A 27,226-nucleotide genomic window follows, 5' to 3' on the forward strand; every position below is an offset into this window, starting at 1 on the left:
GAAACTGAAGCTTTATGCTTTTCACGTCTGTGTTTACAAAACTGCTGATGGGAGCAAACCTTTTAACGCAATCAGTTAATATAATGAGTTACGTGTAATAAAAAAGATCTGCCATAGATTTGGGACTCGTAACGTGCTGTAGTCTTGTGCTTTAAACATGATTGCAAAGCTACATTTTTGTCTACATTCACGTTCATTTATTATGTCCGTTAGCATTTTCTTCTGCACTTATATTGACTTAAAATAACAGGTCAGAAGCAGCAGTCATGCTAGAAAGTGATACTTTGGTAAGGTTGCGTGTGTGCTGACACTGAAACAATCCCTGTTCTAAATATAAATCAAATGTAGGGATGAAAAATGAGTTAATCCACCTCTCACTCTGCCTTGAGCTATGAGAAGCCCCCTCTGACAGAACATCAGACGAACGTGGGGGTGGGGGGGAGTCGGCTGGGGGGGTGAATACGGTAGCGCAGAAGTGTGGGCTCGCATGTTTGCTTTTGTTTCTGGAGTGTGCGATATCAAAGGGCTAACTTAGTTAGTGCCAGGTGTGGTTTGTGCGGTTTGTGCACGTGTCCTTGGGATCCCCTGAGAAACGAAACGGAGAGGAGGAAGAAAAAAACAACAACCCATAAGCATCACCACACAGGGTCAGCTGTGCTGTATAAGCCCTGCAACATATCGTGGTGTGCGGTCCACAAGTTCCTAATTGTATAATTTAGTGAAATGCAAATGAAAGATATATTTTTTTTTAGATTTAGTGCTTTACATCAAAATTAAAGATTAGTTAGTGTGTAATGGAAACACAAACAGAAAAAAGCCTCAGAAGATTAACTTCTGTGCAGGGCGGCACTGATTGCCTCCTGCCAGATTATGAGAAAGGGATAGGATTATTATGGTCTGGTTCTGCTATGACAACAGAGAAAACAGACAGAGGAAAGACAATCAGAGCTCATCAGCCACTTGCCTCACACATTTATTTACCCCAACCCCAAAGAGAAGAGGAGAATTAGCATAATGATTTCTAACCCAGATATAAAGAGGAATTTCTAATTATTTATAACATCTTGGGACCCTCTACTTGATCTGTCCAATAATGTTAACATAATTGCATAAGCTGTCAAAGGATGTTAGAGGGCTAGCATAGGAATGCCAGTGGAATATTACACAGCTTTCTGTACAGAAATGTGAACTCAGGGTCAGAGCTGGGGTGCAGCTTCAGGACGTCGGGGTGCAATCCTAATGTGTGTGTGAATGTGTCTGGACGGTGTGCGCACACACAAGGAAATGCTTCCCCCTTTGGAAGAGGTTGGTGGGTGGAGAGCACGTTTGCTACGTCCTGTTTGCTTAGATGCACTTTAATGGATAAGGATGTTTATGTTGTGGGAATTATAACGATTAGGTTCGATTCTGACATTAGATGTCAATCTATTTCAGCACTACACTGGAAAAGACAAACAATAGGTTAAAAGAAAAGTTTAGAAAATATCAATGTCAAAATCCTTCAAGCTAAAAGCCCACTCAAGATGAGGATAATTCAAATTCCTAGGCCGAAGCAACCATTACACTGAAACCCTTTATTGAAAACCCCTGAATGCAGTAAAATGTAGGGAATCAGGCAGCAGCGGAGGAACTGCCTCACATACCCTGCCCTTCCTATTGCTAATGCTAGAGTAGTGCGGAACCGGCGCTTTTATTGTGTAGCAATGAAACTCTTTTTCATTGCTCCGTCCTGGAATCAGACGCTGCAGCTGAATAATGCATAAGGCCTCTTGCCTGTACACTATGTAAATAGTCAACAATGGCAACAGTGGTAACAACAGGTTTGGGTCTGCAGGAGTATTATGTAAAGTGGTCAGGGGCAGTGTGTCTGGCTCTCTAGCCTGCTATTGAAGCAGTGGCAGGCCCCTCTGAGCGCAGAGGGACATGGCCTGCGCCCGGGGCCTGGAGGGGACATGCACAGAATTAATGAGACCAATTTAGTGTTGCAGTAGAGTGGCATCTGCTGAACGGTCCTAAAGGACTGTTTTAGATTTCACTCCACCCCTAACCTCTTGCCCTTTACTCCTTGCCCCCACCACCTCTCCTCAGACTCTGGACCTCAGTACTAGAAGGTACTCCACACACTGGAGGGCACATAGAAATTGGTTCTGTAAGAATCTATATGATTAACAGGTGCCCATACCAGAGTGGTTATTATATAATAGACCATCTAAACACAATGATGGTGTTTTCTGCATTTACTGGGAGCACCCAGCTAAGCATCAGGTCCAAAATGCTTGTACTTTATACTCTACTCGTTATTTGAATATGGCATTGGTGCTAAGCTGTGCTTCTCCTTCTTCTTCTTCTTCTTCACAGGTAACATAGAATACAGCTGTCCTGCCACAAATGAATGTGAGATCACAAAACGGAGACGCAAATCATGTCAGGCTTGTCGCTTCATGAAATGCCTCAAAGTGGGGATGCTCAAAGAAGGTAAGAAGAGTAAGAACATTTTTTATTATTCTTACACACTCATGTAGCATAGAAGCACACACTTTATACAAAAACAATTGATCAGATCAACAATAGTCTAATACATCATCATCGCGTGCCTGATGTCTTATGACCCACCAAGAAGGCCCATGTTATTTTTTCCTGCAGCAGCTCGTTTTATGCATTTCCACAGTGAGAAATGCATAAAACGAGCTGGCCGGCACAACAGTTCCCAGCCCCTTGTCCTCCCCCTCCTATCCACACAGCAGTAAATAATGTGCAGTTGAGTTGGGGACAGAAATATGCTGAATAGCTTGATCCCTGCCTTTGAGTAATAGAAATGTAACAGTATTCCACTTGGAAAGGCTCAGGCCAGGTCCCTGAGCACACACCCGCAACAGTCTCAGCTCTCCCTGACATATTGATCCACTAAATGTTTTCCGAACATCTCAGCTCTCTTCCTGCGGATGGTTTTTTAAAGTCACGCCAACAGGGAATTCAGTGACAATTAAACATGCTTCCGATGGATTTGTCTGGCTGGTTTTCTCTCCCCCTCCCTTTCCCCACTGACTGACTCCCCCGAGACACAAACCTTGGCTGCTCTTCTAGCGGAGGCACCTGTCCACTCTCCCTCATCCCACTGCACTAGTGGGTGAGTTTTCACCTCCCTTACTCTTTCTGTTTCTGTCAGTTTATCATTTGCTGTTTGCTTGAAATATAAAATAAAATAAAAGATAGACAAATAACATAGAAATGACAATATCTGGAGGGAAGCAGTGTTGTTTTTGTTTTCACTCATTTTTATTTTGCTTCTCTCTTAAGTGCAGATAAAAGCAGGAAGGGTAGGTTTTTTCATCCCTCACGGTTGGGCGGTGGTATAAATGCTTTGCCAGATAAGAGCTCCGAAATCGAAGATAAATTAAATCCAGTTAAAACGTCCACTTTTAAATTCTCTGCCAAACTCCGTGAAATTTATATACTCTGCTTTTATTCATCCCATTATTCTCTTCTATTGGAGAGTGGGGGATTTATAGATGCATACATACCCAGTCGCGACCTGAAGCCGGAGTCGTAGCCCGTATGGATCCCAACCCAGTAACAGAATCTGCTGGACTGTGCACAGCCAGATAAAGCCTCAATGCCAGAATGACAGAGTAATCGCATTACTATCTGATGAAAAATTTATGCCAATATATCACCTTGGAGAATAAGAGACTACAAAAATATGTAGCCGTTGCTATAAATGAATGACTGGTGTCAGGTCAGGCTAAAAATGAGCGTAAAACCCGAATATGCAGAGTACGGCTAAGCCTGAGGTTCTAATGCACTCCTCTGTGTACTCAGCACATTATCAGAATAAGAATAATTCTTCTCCTTTACATAGTGGCTGTCATCACCGCACGGCAGCTATTGTCACTGTGCGTGATTAAAGTCATGTGCTGGTGTTCACAGATCCCTCTCATATAACTGATTTTTGTCACAGTCGAAATTATGAAACATGCTGGCTGTGATCAAGAAAACGAGCGTTTGCTTGAGCTCTTGTCTTGGGGCTGTGTCACCAAGACTAAATGGAAAGAGAGACACGTGGTCTGTGCCGACTGTAAGCTCAATGAAGCCGTCGGCTCAGGAAATGGTGGCAACCGCTCATGTGGCTCTGGTTGCAACTTACTTTCATTACTGCAGAAAGGTCACATTGTGTCTCAATGGAAAATTGCCTAATTATAACTTTATAGCCCCAACAAAGTGCATTGCTGACCCCCCAAAGAAACATAAGTTTAAATCCTTCACTAGATTTAAACAAAAAAATAAAACAACTTAAGATTTCACGTCTCTGTTCTGTGTGGGTACACCTGTGAAAGCAAAGCCACTAAAGCCACATTTGGCACTTCAATATTGGAAACCGGATAGGAGGCATAAGGAAAATGGTCTTGGAAGATCAGCAGTCCGATTACAGGAGGCCTGCCTGAACCTTGTGTTGAGTAGCTGTACTTTCCCTTGACTGTGTAAAGGAGGAAGTGATCAATAGACTAATCAAATGTCAGATGCAACAGGTTTTTCCTCTGATCAATGGAAACAGATCAGAGCTTAGAGCAAGAGAGAAGACAAGATAGTATTGAGAGATTAGACTGACATCATTCAGTGGCAGTTGCTGTCCACCACGACTTCCTTTCTCTCGCACACTCACACTACTGTACATGCCTCCACATGCAAGAATGGGCAGGTATATTTTACATAGTGCTTTTTCTAGTCTTACTGGCTGCTCAGAGCTCAAGAAAATCGACCATTTCTGTAAAGTTAATATATATTTTTATCTGCACATCCACAGCATTGACCAAAGACAATAGCTTTTTGTTCCATTGTCCTAATTTTGGAATACTGTGTGTTAAAGGAATCGTCTGGTTTTGCAAGGAAGCAGTGCGACAGCTGTGAAGATTTGCTGAACAAAGGAGTGTGTCTGTACTGATTAGGGCTGCCACAAACGATTATTTTGATAGTCGACTAGTCACCGATTATTTATGCGATTAGTCGACTAATCAGATCATCATCCATTGGACGTAAAACTACAGCTTATTGCACCAGCAGCATCTGCTCTTATATAACTATCATTAGCTTACAGCTTTAAGCTTTTAAGGTGCTAACTAAAAATAAAGACAAGATGATAGTTTATTCAATTTTAATGAAATTTGCAGATTGTTTCGGTAAAGTTTAATAAACTCCTTGCTATCTAAAATATAACAGGACACCGGAGTATATTCTGGAGCATCTCACACTTATGATAATCAGCTGTCTGCTTGACGTTTATTCAGCTGTGTAAAAACTATAACTTTAATCTCAGCCAAACCGATTTACTCAGGAACAAATAAAATACAAAAAAAAAAAAAAAAAAGCCAAACAACAACATTTTTAATTTATCTAAGTGACTCATATATATTTAACCTGAGTCGCGAAAGATGGCGGTGGGTTTGAAAACAATTTGCCGGGAGTCCGGTGCTCTCACGGCGCTAGTGACCTAGCCCCCGGCTCGCTATCGAGCTAGTGGGTAACAGACGTCTCCGAAAACGTCGGAGCGCTTTTGAAAATATGTGGTGTCCTGATAAACTGAGCAGATATTTGAGGTTTACACAGCTACATTCTCGCCTGAAAATATGTTAAACGTTTATTTTGTGACCCAGAAAGAATAATAAGAGTAACATTAAAACTAACTAGCTGCCGCCATTGTTGGAAACTAAGCTGGGCCGCGCTATGAATTCTGGGACACAGCTGCTTCTTCTTCTTCGGGGTTTAACGGTAGCTGACATCCTTGTACATGCTGTGCTGCCATCTTCTGTTTCAGTCCGTTATTACACTCTTAAATCCTGCTACTTATTCCTGCGTCTTTTGTGATCGTACAAAGCTTCAAACGACACGTCGACTATTAAATCAGTCGTCGACGATTTTGATAGTCGACGTAATCGTGACTAGTCGACAAATCGTGGCAGCCCTAGTACTGATATGCAATACATTTTCATGCAGAGAACAAGCTCTAACAGTCAGTTATAGTAAAACGCACAACATACAAATGGAAAAAAAAATGTTTAGTGAAGTAAAGTACTAAACATCATTTCTTCAAAGTTGTGTGCACCAGTAAGATGAATCCAGTCTGCTTCTAAGATCTATAATTGAAATAAGTAAGTAACAGGAGGCCTCCACTGTGGCAAACATCACTTGAAATGTTTTTTCAACAGTTTAATTTAGACTCTGAAGTGAGGTTTAAGTGCCGTTTAGTCTTTTCAATTAGCAGTACGAGCAAGGATGTCAGCTCACGAGGGATACTGTAGCTAACCTGTAAATGGAGTATGTGACAAGGGTGTCACTATGGCAGCCTCTGGGGTCAGCAGATGAGGACGGGGGGCAATGCGTGACAATTTTTCCGCTACCCCTGCTCATCATCACTCGTGATTAAAAATGCTGCACTTAGAAGCATGCAAAGCTGGCAACGAGGGCCCTTTGAAATAGTGCTGACGGCAGTTTAGCGGGCGGCTTCCTTGAAAGGCAAGGTTCACCATGCCTTGCCATGTGGCCTTCTGATTTTCCCAGCTAAAATAGGGACCGCCTAAGCCCCCCTTGGCATTGCCAACCATCCCAGACATCCTGACACTTTCCCCAGGGAGAGACACCCAGAACAGGTGAGGGACTCAAAATAAGGACCCCTACCGCATAAAGTGAGTGAAGACAGGCCCTTTTGTAGGAGTGTGCTCGGAAGGGGATTATTATTGTTTTTGGAGAGAAAGAAGAGCTGTAGGTCAGCTGGCCCCAGCCCCCACCTCGAGGCCTGTGCTAATCCGTGCACAAATGCCAGCCGCCTTGGCCAAAAGCCCCCTCCCTGAGCACCCTCCTTTGAAGAGATGATACCCGAGCTCACCCGCTGCTACCCTTGCTGCACTGTGTAGTGGGCCATAAAACAGCAAGATGACTGTGGATGAGGTGGCACTCAACTCGCTTTGCACATTTATAACGCACCTACTGTTTACTCTGGAGGGAGCACAACAGACTGGCCAGAGTCGGAGCGCTTAAAGCGTCACCAAAGGGGCATATGAACCTCACAAAGGCCCCTATAAAAGTCCTGGCTATAGTACCTGACAGCATGAGTGAATGAATCTGTCTGGCTGCTCTTAATCACTCTCTCTTCCTCTCTGCCTGTGTCTGGCCCTGTTGGACAGTAAAATGAGACAGGTTAGTGCGGAGCTTTAATTCCAGTCAGCATCTGTTAATTATGGCCAGGACTGTTCTAATTAAAAGAGGCACCCATCTACCTCCGTAGTTGGCTTTATGCTGGCTGACACAGCCACACGACTCAACCGGCAGAGAGGAACACGGAGAGCAGAAGCGTTGCCACCTGGCAGCAGCCAAGCTCATCTGGAGAGCCGGAAGAAACTGTAGAAAGTGGTGATAGCACATTTGACAGGACATGCATCCAAGAATAACGGTATTTTAGCTAATGCAGAAAGTTTTTAAGCAGTAGCCCACAACACTGCCAGAATTGATTGCTTGAGACAATGCACATAAAAAATAAATTGTCACCAAGTATCCACGCTTGTGCATGAAATACAGGTAGTTGATGTCAGATGATTCCCTGGTACTCACTGGGAAGGATAGGCTCTGCTGGGAGTTGGGGGTAATTAGGTTAGTAGGTTGTCAGTGTCAGGAAATTGAAAGACAGTCCTAATCAGATTTGTGTTTCTAGGGAATCAAATAATTTATATAAGTAGAAAAAAATCTTTGTTTCATAGTTACATGTTAATACAACTTACTGGACTCCCCATTCACACAGAGAGCGAGTAGGGCTTTGTGTCTGTTGTATATAAAAATCAGCTATTTTGCATAAATCTGCTGCTGAATTCCTCTTTGTTAAATGAAGGCCACCACTTCTATCTTACATCATCTGATTTTCCCTTTCCCCATCCGTTCACCGGGCGACCTCCAATCGCCACGCATGGGACACATCCAAACTCATCCTCTCCAAGAGCACTTGCTGATGGGCAAATTGTATTAGGCTCATTTGCAGTGGCCACACAATGCCCAGGTTTGACACCGTCCTCCCTGTTATAAAGTGATGAAATCATCAAGGAAGTGCTCCAGCTGCGGGTGTTGTTCACTCAAAGGACACGGGAGGCTGACAAATTAACTCCTCCTCCACCGCAAGAATTTCATTGAGCCTTTTTCCTCATCCAACCTTTAGTATTAAATTTGTTTGCACGTCTGTGTAAGGGGGTGGTGGTGTTACATTATGCATACAAGGTAAATTGAACAGATTCTCCTTCTCAGCTGGATTAAGATAGCCGGTATGTTTAGACTGTCCGGTGGCAGTGACACAATTCCAAATAAGGGCATGCAGGATATAAATGTTTGCATACAATTTCATTAAATGGCCAAATACCTGCCGAGTGGCATCAAATGAATAGAACGGCGCAGATGAAATATGTTTACAATGTTGAAAATTAATAGAATAGAAAAGACATCTTAATAGAAACATTCTTATCAAATAATTAGATAATAAATAACTTATGTTATGATGAGGCCAGCTTGACATTTACAGTATCAGTGTGGAACCTGGCCCCCTAGGTGTGGCTGCGGATGATAAGGCCTCGGTGCTACTCCTGTGAAAGAGGGGTGAAATAAGGGTCTTTTATTGGAAAGCAATACCTAGTTATCTATCTGCAGTATGACAGTGGATGCTTTGTACACTGTATGTGTGACTATGTCTTTGCTTGTTGGCTGGTTAAGTTTCTGTTTGTGGATATTGAAAAAGGACACACCTGAGCACACACACACACACACACACACACACACAAGCAAAGAGGCAAGTGGCTGGCAGCTAATTAGTATTCAGTCTGCCTCACCCCAAAAGCTAAATAATTAGAGGGCCAGTCTGTGAGATCATTGACCCTGCGTTAAATATTCATATGTTTAGACCTGCTCTGGGCTCAGCTGTGTCACAGTAGACCAGCCAGGCATGGACCACATATGGGAAGCCTGCCGCGACTCTGACACATCCCCACACACACACACAGACACACACACACACACACACACTGAAAGTATGCTCATACACACGGACACATTTTTATACCTCTACGTAGTCCTTTTATATTCCTTACATACAAGCTAAAGGCCAGCACTGTAGCTCACATTTACTTTAATATATTATAATATAGAATATGTGAGGGTGTAATTTTGAACCATAATCCTATATTTTTGTCTTTACAACTTCATCACAATTTACACGGCGGTCTTATCTTTTCTTTCTTAGGGGTTCGTCTGGACCGTGTGCGAGGGGGCAGACAGAAGTACAAGAGGAGGTTGGACACAGAAAACAATCCGTACCTGGGCCTGACGCTCCCTCCTCCCACCAAAAAGCCTCGTGAGTACCCCCCACCCCCCGTCAATAGCCCATTGTCTCTTTCTTCCGCTGCCTCTCCTCTACCAGGCGAGCGAGCAAGTAAAACTGAGATAAAATTCTAGGACAGACTCGCGTTCCTCCATCATGTTGCATGTTTGGACAGTTGAGAGTTCGTTTGTCGTAAATATAGGCCACGTATTGTTCTGCTCGGAGCCGAGTTACGATAAGTCTCTGAACAGATGACTGATATTAAAGAGTGAGAGATCTCGAGGACACTCCTGTCTCACATGTTTTTTGCACACTGTAAATTTCCTTTGCACAATGTGGCGTTTCCTTCACACACACAGGCAAAAAAAAGGGAAGGTGGGACCACCATGCTACTGTTTCGTCATGTTGTCATGCATATCAGTGTTGCACATCTGTGTGCCTCTCTAAGCATTACGGTGAAATAACCTTTGACCTCTCCTTTTTTTTGACACCCCCACCCTCCTTCCTCTTCAATCCAGTCACAAAGATAGTGTCTCACCTGTTGGTGGCAGAGCCAGAGAAGATCTATGCCATGCCTGACCCCACCATGCCGGAGAGTGACATCAAGGCTCTGACCACGCTCTGTGACCTGGCTGACCGCGAGCTGGTGGTCATAATCGGCTGGGCTAAACACATCCCAGGTACAATACATATAAAATATTCTCTTATTGTCTTATTTCAAGGCATGCTCCTTTTCAATACTGTTTTATTTTTCCTCTTTCATCTCTCTTTGCCCCCAGTTTTAAACTTGCTCTGTGAAAATAAACATGCACTCACACGTAGATAATTAATGACAGCAGCTCATACAGCCTCCGGGTGCGTGGAGGATTGAGGGGTGTGCAAAATGGACATCGCTGTGCGAGAAACAAATCAATAGAGTGCATTTTAAATCCCTCCATTCAATGGAGAAGGGGGGACACAGACCCGGTGCCATTGTATGTTGTAATCACCGGGGAGATTAAGAGCAAAGTTGGGGACCTGCCCAGTCAAACAAGACATCATATCACACACAGGCACACATATGCACACATGAATGCACACAAGTGCAAGCACACACACATATTGAATTATTGATGGGCATAATCATGTTTCTTCCTTGCCCCATAGACATTCTGATAGAGGAGGTGTTAGGTTATAAGAGGCTGTTGAATTGAGGATAGGCCACCTCACATCAGCAGAGATTTTGCTTCCTTCGAGAGTTTTTCCTCTGATTTTGACAGAGTACATGTTGTTTAGCTGTTCTTTTTTGGCAACTAAAGCAGATTCCCGCTTGATCTTTCGCTCGACCCCCATAACTCTGTAGCACTGCAGTGCTGTAGAGACAAAGCGGTAACAAACTAAATCAATGTGTCCCTCGGTGCCAACGCCATAACCTCTTCTTCTCATCAGCATAACTTGGACAGGCATGCATCTGTCAGCATGCAGGAAATGCACGACATCATTACAACACTGACACATATGCACACTCTAAGCATGGCACACACATGAAAAGTTTATTTATTTTCACTGATACAAAGTGGACTCTTAGTGACCTCGGGGTGGTGCATTGTGTACCGATAGGTATTAGAGTACTTCTCAGAAGAAGGGGTATTAATCAGGTACAGATCTGATAGTAAGGAGATTAGAGATGGATACGGTCCCAGCCCCTGGCCTCAGCCCCAGTCCCTTACGCGACTAAACCATTTGGATCACTCCCCACAGGCCATGCATGGTCAGCAGACTGAGAGTTTAACCAAGGAGCTTACTCAGGACTGGATCACAGCTGACCCGATAACACACTCTCATCATTGTGACCCAAAAATTACACCAGTGGCGCAGACATGCACAAAATTGACAGCATTCCCAGGCTGACTGTAGAGTACAGACAGGAAGAATCGTCACTAGTGCAAAAATTGCATTTAGAGAGAATAAAGAGAGCATTAGTTTGTATTGTTCAGAGTCAGAAATGTTTCTTCTTCATAGATGGTCCTTTTAGCCAATTATTTAAAAAACACTAATATACAAGTATTAAAGGTTTTATCTCGCATCCCTGAAATGCTTCATCATTTTAATATGTGTACATGCTTACTCGGGTTTTGTGTGTCGTGGTGTTGAAACGTTGCTAATCAGATTATACTAACACGTATTGTACAGTGGATAGATTCATAACGTTAATGGGATTTGCCCCATAGATTGCAGCTGACGACTCGTCATTCCAAATGTGGCGATAATGATCATTTAACCCAAAACCTGAAGCACTAAGCCCGACTGTGTGCTCCACTGTGAGCCGGCGCGTGGAACTATAGCTGCACTAACTGATCTGCCCTAAATAATCTGCACTGGCTGCACGTTGACAAGACGGAAGCAGATTTTTCTCATCTGCTTCTGAAGAAGACTCGACACTGGTTTCGTTTGTGGCCACGTTTTAATGCTTTTGTTCGTAAAACCACACTCATTCTTGTTAAATAACAATTTAAGAGGGCAAAAAAGGAGTTCCACTTCAACTAAGTGCTCGGTCCGTGTCTGCATTAGGGCAGTGGGTGTCCTCTGGCCATGAAATGGCTGCATAATTGAGTTGTACATGGCTGAACCTGATCAGAGACGGTTCACTGGTTGAGCGAGACTCCATGCGCTAACACTGCATGCACCAGCGGTACCTCAGGGCAGCCTACCACGCTCCACTCCTACTATATTTCTCTTCTCCAGCTACGACAGGGAAGAGAAGGAGGGGAAAAAACCTGCTGATTGTATCCTGATAGATTTTTGTGGCCTTGGGCAATGGAATTAAAGAGATTAACTGTTCATTATGAAGTAGACCACATTGATTAGGCCACTGACAGATGGGCCAGCAACTGAAGTCTGAGTGTAACAATTTAAATGTCATGAAAATTAGCAGTTACCTTCTCCCGATTGATTTTTAATTTCTCCTATTTTCAGCTAACATTTGGAACGAGTTTCAAAAGTGGCGTAATGTTGAGAAGAGTAGCCCTATTGGGTTTTAATGGGAGGACAATTGGAGGATAACAAAGCTGTGTCATTAGTGGAGCCGATATCTGCCTTACAGGCTCCGATGTCGACTTTGTTATTTTGGCCGTGAAAGGTCGGCTTACATACGTGAAGTTCTTTTCAGGTGTTACAGAATTCTGCAATTTTAGGCGAAATAAGAACACGTTCAGTTGTTCAGATCAGCGTGGTGTCACATATCAGTCCTTTTTAACAGGTTTGCCATTGCAAAACTGCAGCCTTGCCCTCATCTGAAGAGCATCTTTAATTAACTGATAATCACCGCTGAGCTTTTAGACACTTGTGTCACTGCTCCAAATGGCAGCACAAAGTAACACGGCTGTTGCCTTAGGGGCACGGGGTCATTAGGAATAGTGTTAGGGCAACGCTGACAGATGGTTTGTTGCTCCTAAGGTGCTAACAACCTTCGACACACATAGCAATCCTCTGGCCACCCCTTCTGGTCCCTTCCATCAATTTAGAGCTGCATTTTCCTCTGTCCAAGACGTTTAGTGAGCAACTAAGTGCCCTGACCACTTCAGTACACTAGAACCTGCTTACCAACTTGACACTGCTGCCTTCCTCAGCAGCAGTGAGTTTCAAGTGTAACCCCCCATAACCCTGTGCTTTCCCCACATGCCTTCACACCCGCAGTGGGAATGTCATGTGTTCATATGTAAAGAGTGCCGTGCCTGTTGTTTATACAAAAGGTGCTCGTTGGTTGGTGCTTGCCAGCTCACCTCCCAGCTTCCCAGCTCCGAGTGTTTTCAGCTGGGAGTTCTCTCAGGGCTAAAGGGCCAAGCAAACACTGACACTGTCCTACTTTGCACCATACAAAGAAAACACGTTTCAGTCAGGACCAATATAGTCAAAGGATTTAAGGTGGATGTGGGTTGCAAAGCGGATTGCAGATGCATGACAATTGTATAGGTAGACTAAAGGAACTTAAATAGTGTGCGCAGTGTGACGGTGCCAATTGGATGCATAAATGGGTATCATCTGAACAATAAAGTGATGTTGGCTGACACTGAGTGAGGATTGTTTATTTCTCAGGTCTGTTTACATTTGTAACGTTAAGAAGTTCATTTGTCACACAGCTTTAATTATAATGAATTATTATAAAATATACACGCAAAGGATTTTCTCGTATTAGATTCAGGCCAGAGGAACCTAATGAATCAGACTAGTTTGCATTGTTCTTTTCATCGCTGGTGTTTTGGGAATATTCATCGTCTGTGCTTTATTGGATTTCAGTTCATCAGCTTCTGCGTCTGACACACAACTGCCTGGCGCGTTATTTGTTAGCACCGAGGCACCGATGTCGAAAAAAGATTGTGCCTCTTGTACGTTGTCTTGTTTTTGTCAGCTCAACCCTCCACTATAGTCGCCTGGCCTCCTTCACCCCCCCCCCCCCCCCCCCCCCTCCTCCCGGGCTCCTGTTTTCTCTTTGCCATTAAATTGTAAAATCTACTTACTGTGTTGCCAGCCTGATCCCACTCGAGCTGCGTAATCTCCTTGTAATAGAGTGTGAATACTGCCTGGCAATAAATCAGCACCTCATCAGTGCACTTTATTAAATATAGACACCAACAGACAGCTCTTAGTATATTCAATTTACCCTCTGACGTAGGCTTCAACACAGGAGATAAAGACAGATTGAGCAATCAGGTGGATGCTGAGGCCTGAACCCAGTCAGAGAGTGGAAGGAAGGCAGAACCCCCCAATCTCATGCAGGGAGATTGAGATGGGGGACAGGAAGCCAACAGTGTGCAGGACCAGGAAGCCAAGCTTGTTTAGTTATTGTGACAGATGTATAGCTAGGTACATCCGGCGCTGTTATATACATATTTTTAATGACAAAAATAGATCAAATTTAAATACTTTCTTAAACTTTAACATGTGTGCATAATCTTTTTGTGTGAAATCTTTTTTGCCGATGTGCCTTTAAGTGATGATCAGCAGAGAGACATACCTCATTAAGCAGTGTTACTTGATGGCAGTGGAGATAAATTATGTGTAATTATAGCAATGATTAAAGCCTGATTCGTCCTGGTCTTTGGGGCTAAGAGATATGTAAAGTCAGTAGTGGCCAGTGGGACCCTGGGGAGAGCTAAAGACTTTGCTGCCCGGGTCAGGAGGTTATAGGGTGCAGATTAAAACAAGGGGATTACTGTATTTAACGTTTTTCAACCTCATAACATTCACAGGCTGCTGGTCAAATCACCCCATTCTCCAGCTACTTACAATGGGATAATGGGCTGGTTATCACGTCAAAAGAAGGCTGATAGGCGCTTCCTGAAAACGCAATTAATTTTCAGTCATCAACCTCTTTTTCACCTAGTCAGCTTGTATTGACTAGACTTTACTCAATAATTTTTTTTAAAAAAAGCAGCATTTTGTGTCATCAAATCAATGTCCAGAGAAAGCTCGCAGCAAACTGAGCTGTCTGTGTTGTACATGTGGCTGGATTTCAGGTCAAATTATTTACGTCAAGCACAGCAATTTATTACCAAGCTGCTATTGATTGGATCCTCCTGACGCCGTCATATAAATGCAAAAAAGGGTCATAGTCGGCATGCGAGTTATATGCACAAAGGTCCATGAAGACGAGTTTGCGCCATCTGTAAAATTGCTCAAAATGGACATTTCTTCCTATATTGCTTGTATGTCTTGTGTGTCACACTTGGAAGTGACAAGAATCCATGCAAAACAGAGGTGCACGCACATTTTCCCCAGTCCTTTCCCCCTTTTAAACTGTTATCTGAAATAAAACAAAACAACAACAAAAAGCTTTGATATAGAATAAGCTTATGGCAGTGTGATCATTCAGCCCAGTTTGAGGTTAGAAAAAAGAAAGATGTGCTCAACCTCTGGGGTCCTGTTAGGGGCAGTTTTACTCTAACTGGAGCCCGGAGAGCACTTGACTTGGCTGAGGTGAGATTGCCGCTGGGCAGAAGTCTTCAGGGCCTGCTTGTCCTTCTGATATCTGGCCATGATAGATCAGCCCCTGTCCAGCCAGAATTACTCTCTTTCCTCTTTCTATCTCCTTTTTTGCCTTTCCCTTATGCTCTGGTCCCCCTTTGCTCTCTCTCTTCCTTATCTCCCTCCTCCCTGGCCCATATCTTCTCCTCTCTTTTATCCCCCATTTCTCTAGCTCTCTCCCGCCCTCTCTCCCGCCTGCCATCTTTTTTCTTTTTCTCTCCCTCGCTCTGTCTGCTCTGTTGTCTGATTGAGGTTGAGTTACGAGGGGGCTGCAGCTGGAGGGGGCCACCGTGCCTCGTAATTACATCTCTTTTTATTACCCACGCTAATGGCCCTCGGGGAGAGGGAAACAATAATAAATTAATAGAATATGAACTCCAGCTCAACAGAAATCTCCAGCATTTCATTTTGGACAGTCCTGTGCTCTGGCAGATGAAACAGTGCTCTGATTAATCTCTGCAAAGGGTTTAAAGCAGCCGTCTGTAGGTTTGGGCTGCCCCCTCCTGCTCACAGCCGAGGGCTTTTGGGGAGATAAAGGAGGAGATGATGGTTTTGGCTTCTGTTGTTGGACTTTAGTGGTCTGATTTTTGCCCTTTGAGCTATTAATGATGATGCAGTTGACGATTAGGTGGGCCATTATGCGGTGCTGTTTCTTTATCACTCGTATTTATTTGTGCTCCTTTGTCTCGATTGAGTTTTTCATTCACAAGCAGTGTAAAAAAAAAAAAGTCGCAGCAGAGAATTTTGAAAGTGAACATTTTCTTTGAGATATAAATGCTCCCTATTTGAGCGGGGTGCTTAAGTCAAAGTGAACAAAGAGAAACTCAAGAGCTGCATTGTTATTATCTCCTCGGCCGCAAAGACTTTCAGACAGAAAGCTGCCGGTGCACTCAGCAGTGGAGTGGAAAAGGCCCTTCAAGCGCACCGACAGGCCTCTGTGATTTGGTCAATATTGTGTCATGTTTGGTCAAACCCCGCCAAGGCAGTGGGCTGGAAATGAAGATGTAAATATTGATATTTCATTAGAGGAAATCACCCACTCCGACGGCACTTAACCGGGCCACCTTCAGAGTGCGGCGGCCGGAGCGGCGTGTGACCTGCGGAGTCGGGAAGTCACTTCATTACTCGATTAAATTGAGTGGAAAAAGGCGAGGCAACGACATGAGATCCCATTTGGAGCGATAATTTAGGCCTTGAAGAGAGAAAATGGAGCAAGGGAAAAACACTACCTCTCCATCTCACAACACTGGATTAAATTCAAGGACTTTTAGCGTCAAAGGTAATTGTAGGCTGCTGGAGCCGCATGTGTGCATATGGCTGAGAGGTGTCTGTTGTATCAGAACAACTCCAAAGCCACTTCAGCGAGCCCTGAACAAGGCCTTCACACGAGCTGTCATATTGGGAACAGCGCTTTAGTTCCGCTTCACTCCTCCTTGGCATTAAAAGGCTACACAAAGCCTTTTCCTGTGATTGTGATGCCAACCTGATGCGGCAATCAAGACCACGTCCACGCTTGCATGACAATTTTGCTCCGGCCAGTCCACATTCTGTCCGACATAATGGCCACGTATGCAGACAAGGAAATAACACAACAAAGAGTTTTAAGATGCTGTCTGGATATGTGTGTAATGGCACAGGCCTTTTTAAAATATGGCTTATTGCCTTCACTGATAATAGTAAAGTGTTGTGAGTGCTTCTGGCAGTTTGAATTGTTGGGTCTAATTTGGACTCTTCAGAGACAACCTCTGACCAGTCCAGCAGGGCACTGGTACCTTTCAGTTAGCACTCTATTTTACTGACTATTGATTCCCCTTCAAAATGTGAAGGCCCTCACATTCTGATCACAATCTGTTAATTAATGTATCCTCCAGCTCTTCCCCTGCAGTGGTCATCACCACGATAAGGGAAATTGAACACTCGGGTACTTCTCTCCCCAGCTCTTCTTTTCCGCCCGTCTCCCTCGCTCGCTCTCATCGTCCCGTTTCTTTTTCGCATTCTCTGACGCTTCCTCATTATGTCTCTTATTCTTCTTAAGCTGCATGCGTGCGTGTGTGCGTGCGTGTCTATGCGTTTATGTTGTCCTGGCAGAAAGAGATAAACATCAGGTTGGTGGCTGCACCCTAGTAAGATCATTTATATTTAAGAGAAAATGTGGAATGCGGGTGCAGTGAGCGCTCTGGTCAATACTGTAATCTATCGCCCTTAAATCACACAACGGCTACGCAAGTGTGGCAACAGCAAACTTGTAAAAGCAATCTTATTAATCGGGGGTGGAGCCGAAGAGCCTAATATGCTGTCAGAATGAGGCGCCTGCAGGAACGCTGTGCAGGAGGAGGGGAGGTGGGAGATTGGGGGGAATGAATATGGGGAGTGTTGGGGGATGTCATGCGGTTTATTGACAGCTAAAGGGAGCTACGAAGGGAAAAAGGGACGAGACGATTCCTCTCTGGCTCTCTTTTTTTTTGCTCTTATTAATTTGTTTGAATTTCTCACAGCTCATCTTTCAGGGATCTCACACTTTGTTTGATTTAATGTTCTATTCTGAGCATATGTCGTGGCGTTGGGGTAGAAAGAGACGGAGGTGTATTGTCCTCGTGCCGATTTCAGCTTTATTCTACTGCTGTCGAAGAGTTTGGCCCTGGGTTTAAGCAGGCCTTTGGGCATGACTTGCACCATGTGACCCCGGCTTCGTTTGTGTCTCTTGATGTGCGTCGTTTTACGTTTATGCATTCATGTGCATACATGTAGATGCCTTTATCTGAATATGCATGCATGTCTGTTTTCTTGCACTTCCGTGGATGTGTGTGTGTGTGCATTCCCTCATCACCTCCTCTTGTTACACAGTGCGTGTCATGTCCTCAACCCCTCCAATGAGGATGTGTCTTGGTGCTAATCCCCCCTCACACCAATACAAGAGTGACAGGATACAAGGGGTAACCACATGGCTTTGTGTATCCCGGACCTTTGCACCGATTTACTGTCCTCACTTACACTAAAGCCCACTCAAGTGCTCTGTCACCAGCTTCAAAGAGGACCTTGCACTGTGCATTTGAAATTAAAGACCACTCGCTAACATGTGCATGTACATGTGTATTTGTTTTACTGATCGCATCTCCGACATCCTACGGTTTTAGCTTTCTTTCCCTCTAATAAAGAAGATTTTTTCTAAATCGTGGAAGAGATAAAATTACGTACATCACATAATTGCTCTTTTTTTGTCCTTTTCTTTAACATTTGACTAGAAATATAAGCTTGCAGATTGTGCTCAGGTTCTCTCGCTCAACTTCCCCTTCTCTTCCTGCCCAGGCTTTTCTACTCTCTCTCTGGGAGACCAGATGAGTCTGCTGCAGAGCGCCTGGATGGAGATCCTCATCCTCAGCATCGTGTTCCGCTCGTTGCCGTACGAAGACGAGCTGGTGTACGCCGAGGACTACATCATGGATGAGGAGCACTCGCGGCTGACGGGCCTGCTCGACCTCTACGTGTCCATCCTGCAGCTGGTCCGCAAATACAAGAAGCTCAAAGTGGAGAAGGAGGAGTTTGTAACCCTCAAAGCCATTGCTCTTGCCAACTCAGGTGGGTTATCTTCAGCACAGTGACGCATCATATATGACACGGAGTGCGCTTGAGTTTTTATTGAAATACATTTTATTTTATACTAATGTAGACTAAAAGAGAATCCTCAAAAGAGTTAAATTACAATATAAATAAAATTGGAGTTTTTAATAATTTGATTTAAAAATTTTGGGGAAACCAAATATATAATTTTTTAAAACTAATTTTTTTTTTTATCCAACATTTCCTCTATTTTTGTTTAAAAAAAATCACCTTTCTTTAGTTTAATCACTTATTTAAAAACGATTGTAAAATAAAAGCCATGTCTGTAATTAAAATATTTTGTTGCATTTTGTTTAAAAAGTGTAAGTATGCAAATTTGACATACAACAACTAATGAACCATACAGTAATAAGAAGCAATGAAATTTTAAGCTTTTAATTCACCTGAATTAAAACAAATGAATACACGCACACTATCCTAAAAAGGACACAATCTCTGGGCTTAAACAAAAGTGAAGGTTTAAAAATATTCTTGAAAAAAATCCTCATGGGCATTACTCACTCAGGACATTTTACTTTTTCCCGACTGGACCTCTGAGGAATGCACACTAGTCAGTGTAATATGGGTTTTGTCTAACACAGTTTCAGAAATGACATTTCTTAGTTTTTCATGAGTTTTTCAGTGTAACCTTTAGTTTGGAGCGTGAGATGGAGAGATGGAGAGAAGATAAGGCCAGTGTACGAGAAAGAGGGACGGAGGGAGTTTTTTTTTTTTTTTTAATTGAACACCTTCAATGTTGTGGTATTTCTCCAGCGCTCCCTCTCCCTCCTCTTTCTCCATCTCCATAACAGTAGCTGCAGGGCACGGCAGCCACGGGAGATAAATTTAGCATTTCATTAGGAGCGCAGGGGGCTGTCAATAAAATGTGTTAAGTCAAATGGAATGAGTATCAGGGCGTGATGGGGCTCGTTTGTTCCAGTGCGAAGACGGCACGCCGCTATTGACAGGCGCCTTTTTGAGGAGTCCTCCTCTGATCAATCCACGCCTGGGTCACCGGGCCAGTTTTTCCCTTGTTTTGTCCGGGACTGAAAAACGAAAATGCTGATGCTTGGACTTTGCTTTCAGATAACAGAGCGTTGGTAGGGAGGTGAGGTGAGAGGAGGAAGGAGAGATGGGAGGAGGGGGAGGCGGAGGGTGTCCAGAACGTTAGAACAAGGTCTCTGGGAGATCACTCTCCCGGGAGCCCCTCTGTCTGACAGCTGTGAAAATTCATAGCAATTGATTTTGTAATTAGCAGTTTATCAATCGGATCGACGTGGGCTCACTGATGGATTGCGAGGAAATTGTTTCTTCAAAGTTGTTGTTTTCTTTTTTACATTTTAGTCAGCCCCCTCCTCCAGTGTTTGTAAGCTGCTCGCTTTCTCTCGTGCCCCATTTTCTTTCCCATTTGTCGAGATGTCTCCATCCCTGTTTTTATTTTCTCTTCTTCTCCCTCTTTCGACAAAACCTTCCTTTAAAGCGCAGCGCCAGTCAGGTCGGTTGTTAGAGTGTGCGCATGCCTTTGCTGCTGAGAAACTAGAAAGGAAAAAGAAAAGAAAAAAAAATTGGTTTGATTTGTAAAAATGCAGCCTGTGTGAAAAGAACAAGAGATAATTATGTCACACCACATCCTCATCGGAGTCTTTTGTTCTTCCATCCCCTCCCTCCTTCACCCCCCCTCCTTTTCCCACATTCACTTTACAAAACGACCTACTTCATTTTACCACTGTGGATTTGAAAACCGTCAGGGTGAGAAATGTCTCAAGGTCTTGGGAATACAGTTGTTCCAGTCAATGAATTTGGGGCGAAGCCTGAAATCTGTTTTGCCTTTTATTGTCCCGTGTGGTAAAATATGCGCCGCCAAGGTGAGTCGAGTCAGGCAGCCAATGACATGCTGCCTCCTGAGTGCCAGATGCCAGTTAACCAGTGAAAGAAAGGGCGACCCCTAGACTGTCCCTGAGAGAGGTGGGAGCAGAAAAAGGCGAAAGTGAGAGGGGAGTACGGTAACACCATGTACAAGAGGATCGCTTGAAAAACAGTGGCACTGTAGCGAAACGTTATAGGAGCGAAGAACACCGGAGGGAAGCCAGACTGAAACTGCAGACAGCTCTAAAAAGAAATGCCAGGAGGTGAGGTGGGAGAGATTTGGACTATCTGAAGCTGAGAGAGAAAGTGAGAGAGTCATATTTTAGCTGTTTGCAGGAGAATGTAGTGAAGTGGACACTTTTCGATAATACAGCGCAAACTCGTGGAGAAATGTCCACATTCATCGCTTTCGCATCCGTTTTGCAGGAGACAGTATCAAAAGGAAGTGTTGCATTCATCTCACGTTTGTTTATGGTGTCCAATTCTCTAATGGAGCTCCCTTTTTTTCCTTTGTTTTTTTTGGAAAACACTCTGTCCTTTGGAACAGTCAGGTGTTTAATGTGTACTCACTCAGCAAAGATTGGATGCTATTCATGCTATTGTTACTGGAGGATAACATTGATTTTCAGTCCCACTGGTCAAGGGCCATATCAATACCCTACCCAATCCACCAAAGAATAAATATATAAATAAAACAAAGCAGATGTTGTTGTTGTGTGTGTGTGTTTTCTTTTTTTATGATCTATTCTTTATCTTGTCAGGGTGTGAGTTATACTGATAATGTGTTCCTAACCTTGCTGCAACTGACCGAGCAGTTAAGATCACTCATGAGATTTTATTTTGTTTTAGAAGACTCTATTTCCCATGACTGCTGTTACATTACCACCGTCTAGAAGAGCAAACTGTATTTCTTACAATTTCCCTTTTCCCTCTTCGTCTCAAATGTAAAAAATCCATCATATTCATGCTCTTTTTTTTTCTTTCTCTCCTTTTTTTTGTCAGACTCCATGCACATAGAGGACATGGAGGCAGTCCAGAAGCTTCAGGACGCGCTCCACGAGGCCCTGCAGGACTATGAGAGCAGCCAGCATCAGGAGGATCCACGACGGGCTGGCAAACTGCTCATGACCCTGCCCCTGCTGAGGCAGACAGCCACAAAGGCTGTGCAGCACTTTTACAGCATCAAAGTGCAGGGCAAGGTGCCCATGCACAAACTCTTCCTGGAGATGCTGGAAGCCAAGGTCTGATCGGAGGGTGGCTGATTGGCTGCGGCAACAGAAAGTGACTTGAACCAAGGCTGAGGGTTCTCAGGAGAGAGGGAGACACCCCTGCTGAATCTGCTAGGCAGGATGGAGACTGACCTCTCTCACTCCTCCTCTTCCTGGAACCCCGGGACACAAAAAGAAAAAAAAAAGGGAAAAAAAGAGCAAATGCAAAACTTGGTTATTAGTATAAATATAAAATGATGCAGATTAATTTAAAATATATAAGAAATACTATGTACAGTAATAATTTTTTTTGTTAATTAACTGTCAGTTGTCATGCTGTATATGAAGAAGGACCCTTCTGCCGCTCAGCATCTGGCAACTACTTCAGCAAGTAGTTGCCAGATCTTGATAACAAGACTTTTTTTTTTTCAGAAAATTTAAAGTTCCAAAAAAATTAAAAAAAAAATGTTCTGAAGAGGTGTCAACCATCATAAACACACCTACTTGTCTAACAGCTGATTTTCTTTTTTGTGGTCTGGAATATAATATTTGTAAATATTTATTATTTGAAAGACTGAGTGTACAGTTCAAAGTCTGGTGAACTTGGTGGCCATTTTCTCTTGTTCTTCTTCTAATGGGGGGAAAAAGAATGAAAGTGGTTACTTATATGTGAACTCTTATCAGTTTAAATGTCCTTGGATATACCTCTCCAGAGCATTATGCCGTGTGATCGTCGTGGATCTATGCTCAGACTGGAAGACTCGCTGGTCCCATGTTTAACCAAACTAGCGTAGGCAGGTACAATAGTCAGTTGTTCCTATTCTGTAGTAACTCAGCAATAAAGCGAGCCATTGGGGAGCCAAGCTTCAGATCCTATCTTTTGTGCGCTTTTCAGTGCTGCTGTTACTAAAAGACCATATTTGCGTAGCCCCGTCTCAGCGGTGGAACACGCCGCTGTACCTCGGTTAACCACCGTTTCTCCTTCTCCAAAGCGGTTTGTGTTGCTGCTGCTCGTGCAAGCCAATGAACCCCAGACTGAACCTCAGATTTGGTCATTGTTTGAGCCTTTGAAAATTGCCTCTTTACATGCAAATGGATGACCTGATTCAGGCTAGGCGAAAGTTAATCAGCGGGTTTTGGTGTGGCAGTATCAAAGGATTTATGCCGAGTGGCAGAGGTCCAGGAGATTCCGTGTTCAAACAATCAGAGGCCCATATGTCAACCACTCTATTTTGGTCTCCTTTAAGCCTGTGGCAGAGTCATCCCACACACTGGGAGCAAGGTGCCCAGCATCTGCTCTCACCATTTTAGACGCCTCCTGTCTTTTAATAGCTGCGCCTGCATTTATAGGACTTCGACGAAACAGAGGTAAATGGCAGGTGCAGAGATGCGGTTGTGGCGTTTCACACTGGGTTTATTTTTAAGCCAGCAGGAGGTTGTTGTGTGCGCAGTGTCGCACCACGATAGACACGTGGAGCACTTCTTCTTGACCTCGCGTTGACACCACGGCCAGCAGCACCCCTCCCGCCGGACGAGAGGCAGGTAGACGTCAGTGAGAAAGAGCTCGGGGTGCTCAAGTATGTACCTGTGAATAGCTATGCAAGAAATAGAGGGTCAGTATGCTACAACGGGTAGCAGCAGCCCATCATTGTGTCAGTGCAAGGTGTGGACTCTGGTGGGAGAGAGATCCCCCACCCCCACTGTGTTTAGCTGTAGGTCCATTGTGCTGGGTGTGAGTAACACTGTAGTCCAGTCCACTGGAGTCATGCCACTGGTCTTCGTGTGAGAGGGAACGTGTTGAAGGGGGAATGCTTAGACTGCTGAAGGATTTTATGTGATGTGATAAATTGTGGCGCTGTCACAACAATATGATACCGCGATCAAAGGAATCCCTGACATCGCAGGAGGGTAGAGTTGCCGCCACGCTTGTGATATCAGTGTTTAACACTGATCCAGCCGCCGCCATGACGGTTTTTTTTAAGTAGCAGTCTGATTGGCCGTGCATCCAAGGTTGACCGCCCACTCCCTCTCCAAATTTTCCCGCCCAATTCCAAAACCTGAGTTAGCCGCCATCGAGTAAACGAGCTCCGCTGTAAAGGGTGACATTACCAACTTGACTTGTTTTAACTGTTGTGCAATACAACAGGGACCAATTCTGACTGAAACCATGCTAAAAGCATGCTTTTACTTAGGTTTTGGAGAATTTGTAAGCGATCAAGTGACATATTCTAAATCCGTCTAATCAGTAACATGTATCCTGTATATCAGAACTGTATTTGATTTGCTCCACTGATGACTTTTGTGCTTGTTTCAGTGAAAGCGCGGCATTAATGAAAGCATCTGCAGAAAATCTCGACAAATAGAAATTTGTAGTGGCCTAAGATGATCAGCCATAAGAAACTCGATTAGATTTTTTTTCTTCACCTTGCAATATGACACTATGTTAAGGAAAAGACAACATGTCTTACATTAGAAGCTGTGTCTAAGTGTGTAAATATATCAGCGTCAATACAGTAGGTTGCCGAAATACCACTTAAAAAAAAAGAAGTATGCAGCGCCCTGCTGACTACTACCTCATTATCATTTTGTCAATATTTCTCTGATTCAGCACTTTCTGGTCTTTATCATCCTCACGTCTGTGACACACCTGAGCCATCCATGTTTTTATCAAAGACTTCTTCTCTCCCGCAGTGCTCCTGCCAAAACATTTGTAGTTGTACATCTCCTCCTCCCCGTCATTCTTCATAGATCTCTTTGTAAAGGTAAAGCATGCGTTCACATCGACCATACGACTTGGCCGTCAGTGGGCATGACCCCCACGCTTTGGTTACTAAGCAAGTGTGTGTTTATATGAACATCAGTTTGTCAGAATTGGTCCCTCGATGATGAAACTGCAGACAGGAGCAGGTGACTGATTTGCTGCTTCTGCGCTGTGAGTATTTATGATGTGAAATATATCATTTGGTGATGGTGTACATTGATATCTCTGATCGTTGAAATCACCAATATCTGTGTAACTTTTATGTTTTGATTTTCAAAAAGGTAAAGGATCAATGAATTAAATACTCACCGACCTCTGTGATTATTTTGTGTTCTGGCTTAAAAAGTCTGTCGAGTAAAACTTTGAAGGAAATTTCACATGGATGGTAATGTTTAAGGGTGACAGTTTTTTACAGGGGTTTTTCGTGTGTGTGTTCGCAGCACTGACGCTGTTGTGTATCTACTTAATTCAGTGTAGCAACTTCACCTAACCTTGTCCTCTGCTTGGTGTAAATACCCCCTTTCCACACACACACACATTGAGAGCGAGTTCGGCGATGGGACAAAACAAAGAGCACACAGGAGCTCCCAGAAGACCAGAGATTGGTGGCAGTAAGTGAGGCAAGCCAGTGAGAGATTCACGCAGGCCACCCAACCATCCAGTAATCAACCGCAGCCTCTGCAGGGCCAGGAACTGTTGAAAATGGATCCGTCACAGGAAACAGGCAGACAGACATGTTAACGCTGATGGAGGCGGCGGTGGAGAGTAGGAGGGGAGGGGGGGAGTGAGGGGCTGGAGCGCCATTATTTCAGGAAGCTGATATTACAGGGAGTTAAAGTATTCCCTTCACTATATAATTATAAGAGCCAATTTCCCTTTTTGAAATAACGTCTTGCTAGCCAATTAATCGTGATAATCCTCTATGTGGAAACAATGGCATCACAAGACAAGAAACAAGATGAATTGAGGATGAAAGGGAAAGAAAAAAGGAGATCTGGAGGCCAAACACAATGTAGAGCGCTGCTGCCAGCTGCTGTCATTTTTATTTTTTATTTATTTATTTTTTAAAGTAATGCGCTCCTCATTTCTCATGCAAATCATCCAGTGGGACCGGCTATTGCCATCGATACGTTTCGCACAGATACAGTAGCGAGGCAATCATTTACCTCCACTGACAGGTCAAAACACCTTTCATTAGAGTTACGAGGCATCTCATCAAGATGCGGCCCCGCTCGCAGCTGTACGACTGCTGCGTATTGCTTAAGTGTGTTTCATTATTCCCAAAGCAACGTTGATGATGGTGAGGGAAAGGATTACACGTCAGGGTGAGTGATTGGGTTTGAACAGAGCTGCTGCATACACTTTGTATCAACCCAGGGCTCAAATTACACTTAGGTTGAAAACGGAGCACGTAAATGCCCAGGAGAGCTGGTGGCACAGAAATGAAGAGTGGGCCACCATCTTCCTGGCCCCCCTCTCCGTTTCACTCTCGCACGCTCACACTTTTCATCTCTTTCTTTTGTCAAATTTTCTTTTTGACCCCCCCTCCACTCCTTCCTTCTCCTCCCCACCCGTGCTCCTTGTTTTTGCCCAACAATTCTTTATGGCCGTTCTTATTGTTCCACTGATTCTGTTATGTGTATTTATTGCTCCATTTGTGAAATTGGAGGCACCGGCCGACAAGCCTATTACTATTCAATAACAGGAGCTGGGCATTTTCACTAGCGTTGGGCTATCAATGGTGCCAGACAGAAAACGTTACGTCACATCACTTTGAGAAGGCAGACAGTTTGCTATATTGTTGTTGTGTATTATATCGGAGGAGAAATTTCAGCCATCTCTGCAGGGAGGACTGTGAAAGTCAACAACAGGTTTGATCTTCAACGAAAAGAACAATGTGATTTGCTCGACAGTGGATCTGTTTCCTAATAGATCCTAACGCTGTGCTGTATGTGTCCCACTAACAGTATCTGAGCCATGCATCCCCACACCTCTGACCCCACACAATACTCTCTTTGGCTGATCAATAGGCTGTCAAAGTGCCTAGCAGGCACACAGGCCCGACCATCTGAGATTTCGCCCTCTCATTGTCCATCTTCACTGTTTTAAGTGCATTTATCAGGTTACACTCCTGAGCTCCTCGCCACTTAATGCATGGCTGAGCTGCTGTCCTAAAAACCCAATGGCCATCAGCAGACCTTTGTCCCAGTTTGTCAAATGACTCTGGTTACATTTTTTTTCATCAGAGCCATTACGCAACGATGTAGTGAAAGGTGAACGTTTAAAATCCCCGTTTTTAATCCGATAGCAGACTCTTAAGTGTCAGAGCGAAAAAATCTGGAACAAAAAGAAAACGGGAAATATTATATCGAGCTTTGTGTCTCTTAAACGACGGCGGCCTGTTTCTGGGCCAAACTGCGGTTCGGGTCTTTCACCGTTTTAGCTGAT

General features: G+C 43.9%; 1 protein-coding gene across 8 annotated transcripts in view; it reads left to right on the forward strand.

The window, feature by feature from the left end:
- Positions 1 to 25,161, forward strand: part of esrrb (estrogen-related receptor beta) — a 45,104-nt gene extending 19,943 nt beyond the window's left edge. For 7 of the 8 annotated variants that reach the window (XM_004540710.5, XM_004540713.5, XM_004540711.5 and 4 more), the window contains 5 exons: positions 2,359 to 2,484; positions 9,266 to 9,376; positions 9,862 to 10,023; positions 18,653 to 18,922; positions 21,812 to 25,161. In XM_004540710.5, coding sequence (XP_004540767.1) covers positions 2,359 to 2,484; positions 9,266 to 9,376; positions 9,862 to 10,023; positions 18,653 to 18,922; positions 21,812 to 22,056 — 914 coding nt within the window. In that variant the 3' untranslated portion in view covers positions 22,057 to 25,161. The remainder of the gene's footprint in view (positions 1 to 2,358; positions 2,485 to 9,265; positions 9,377 to 9,861; positions 10,024 to 18,652; positions 18,923 to 21,811) is intronic. The other variant, XM_004540708.5, reaches the window with a different exon arrangement.
- The last annotated feature ends 2,065 nt before the right edge of the window (positions 25,162 to 27,226 follow it).

This window comes from Maylandia zebra, linkage group LG19, assembly GCF_041146795.1.
Source record: "Maylandia zebra isolate NMK-2024a linkage group LG19, Mzebra_GT3a, whole genome shotgun sequence".
Classification (NCBI taxonomy): Eukaryota; Metazoa; Chordata; class Actinopteri; order Cichliformes; family Cichlidae; genus Maylandia; species Maylandia zebra.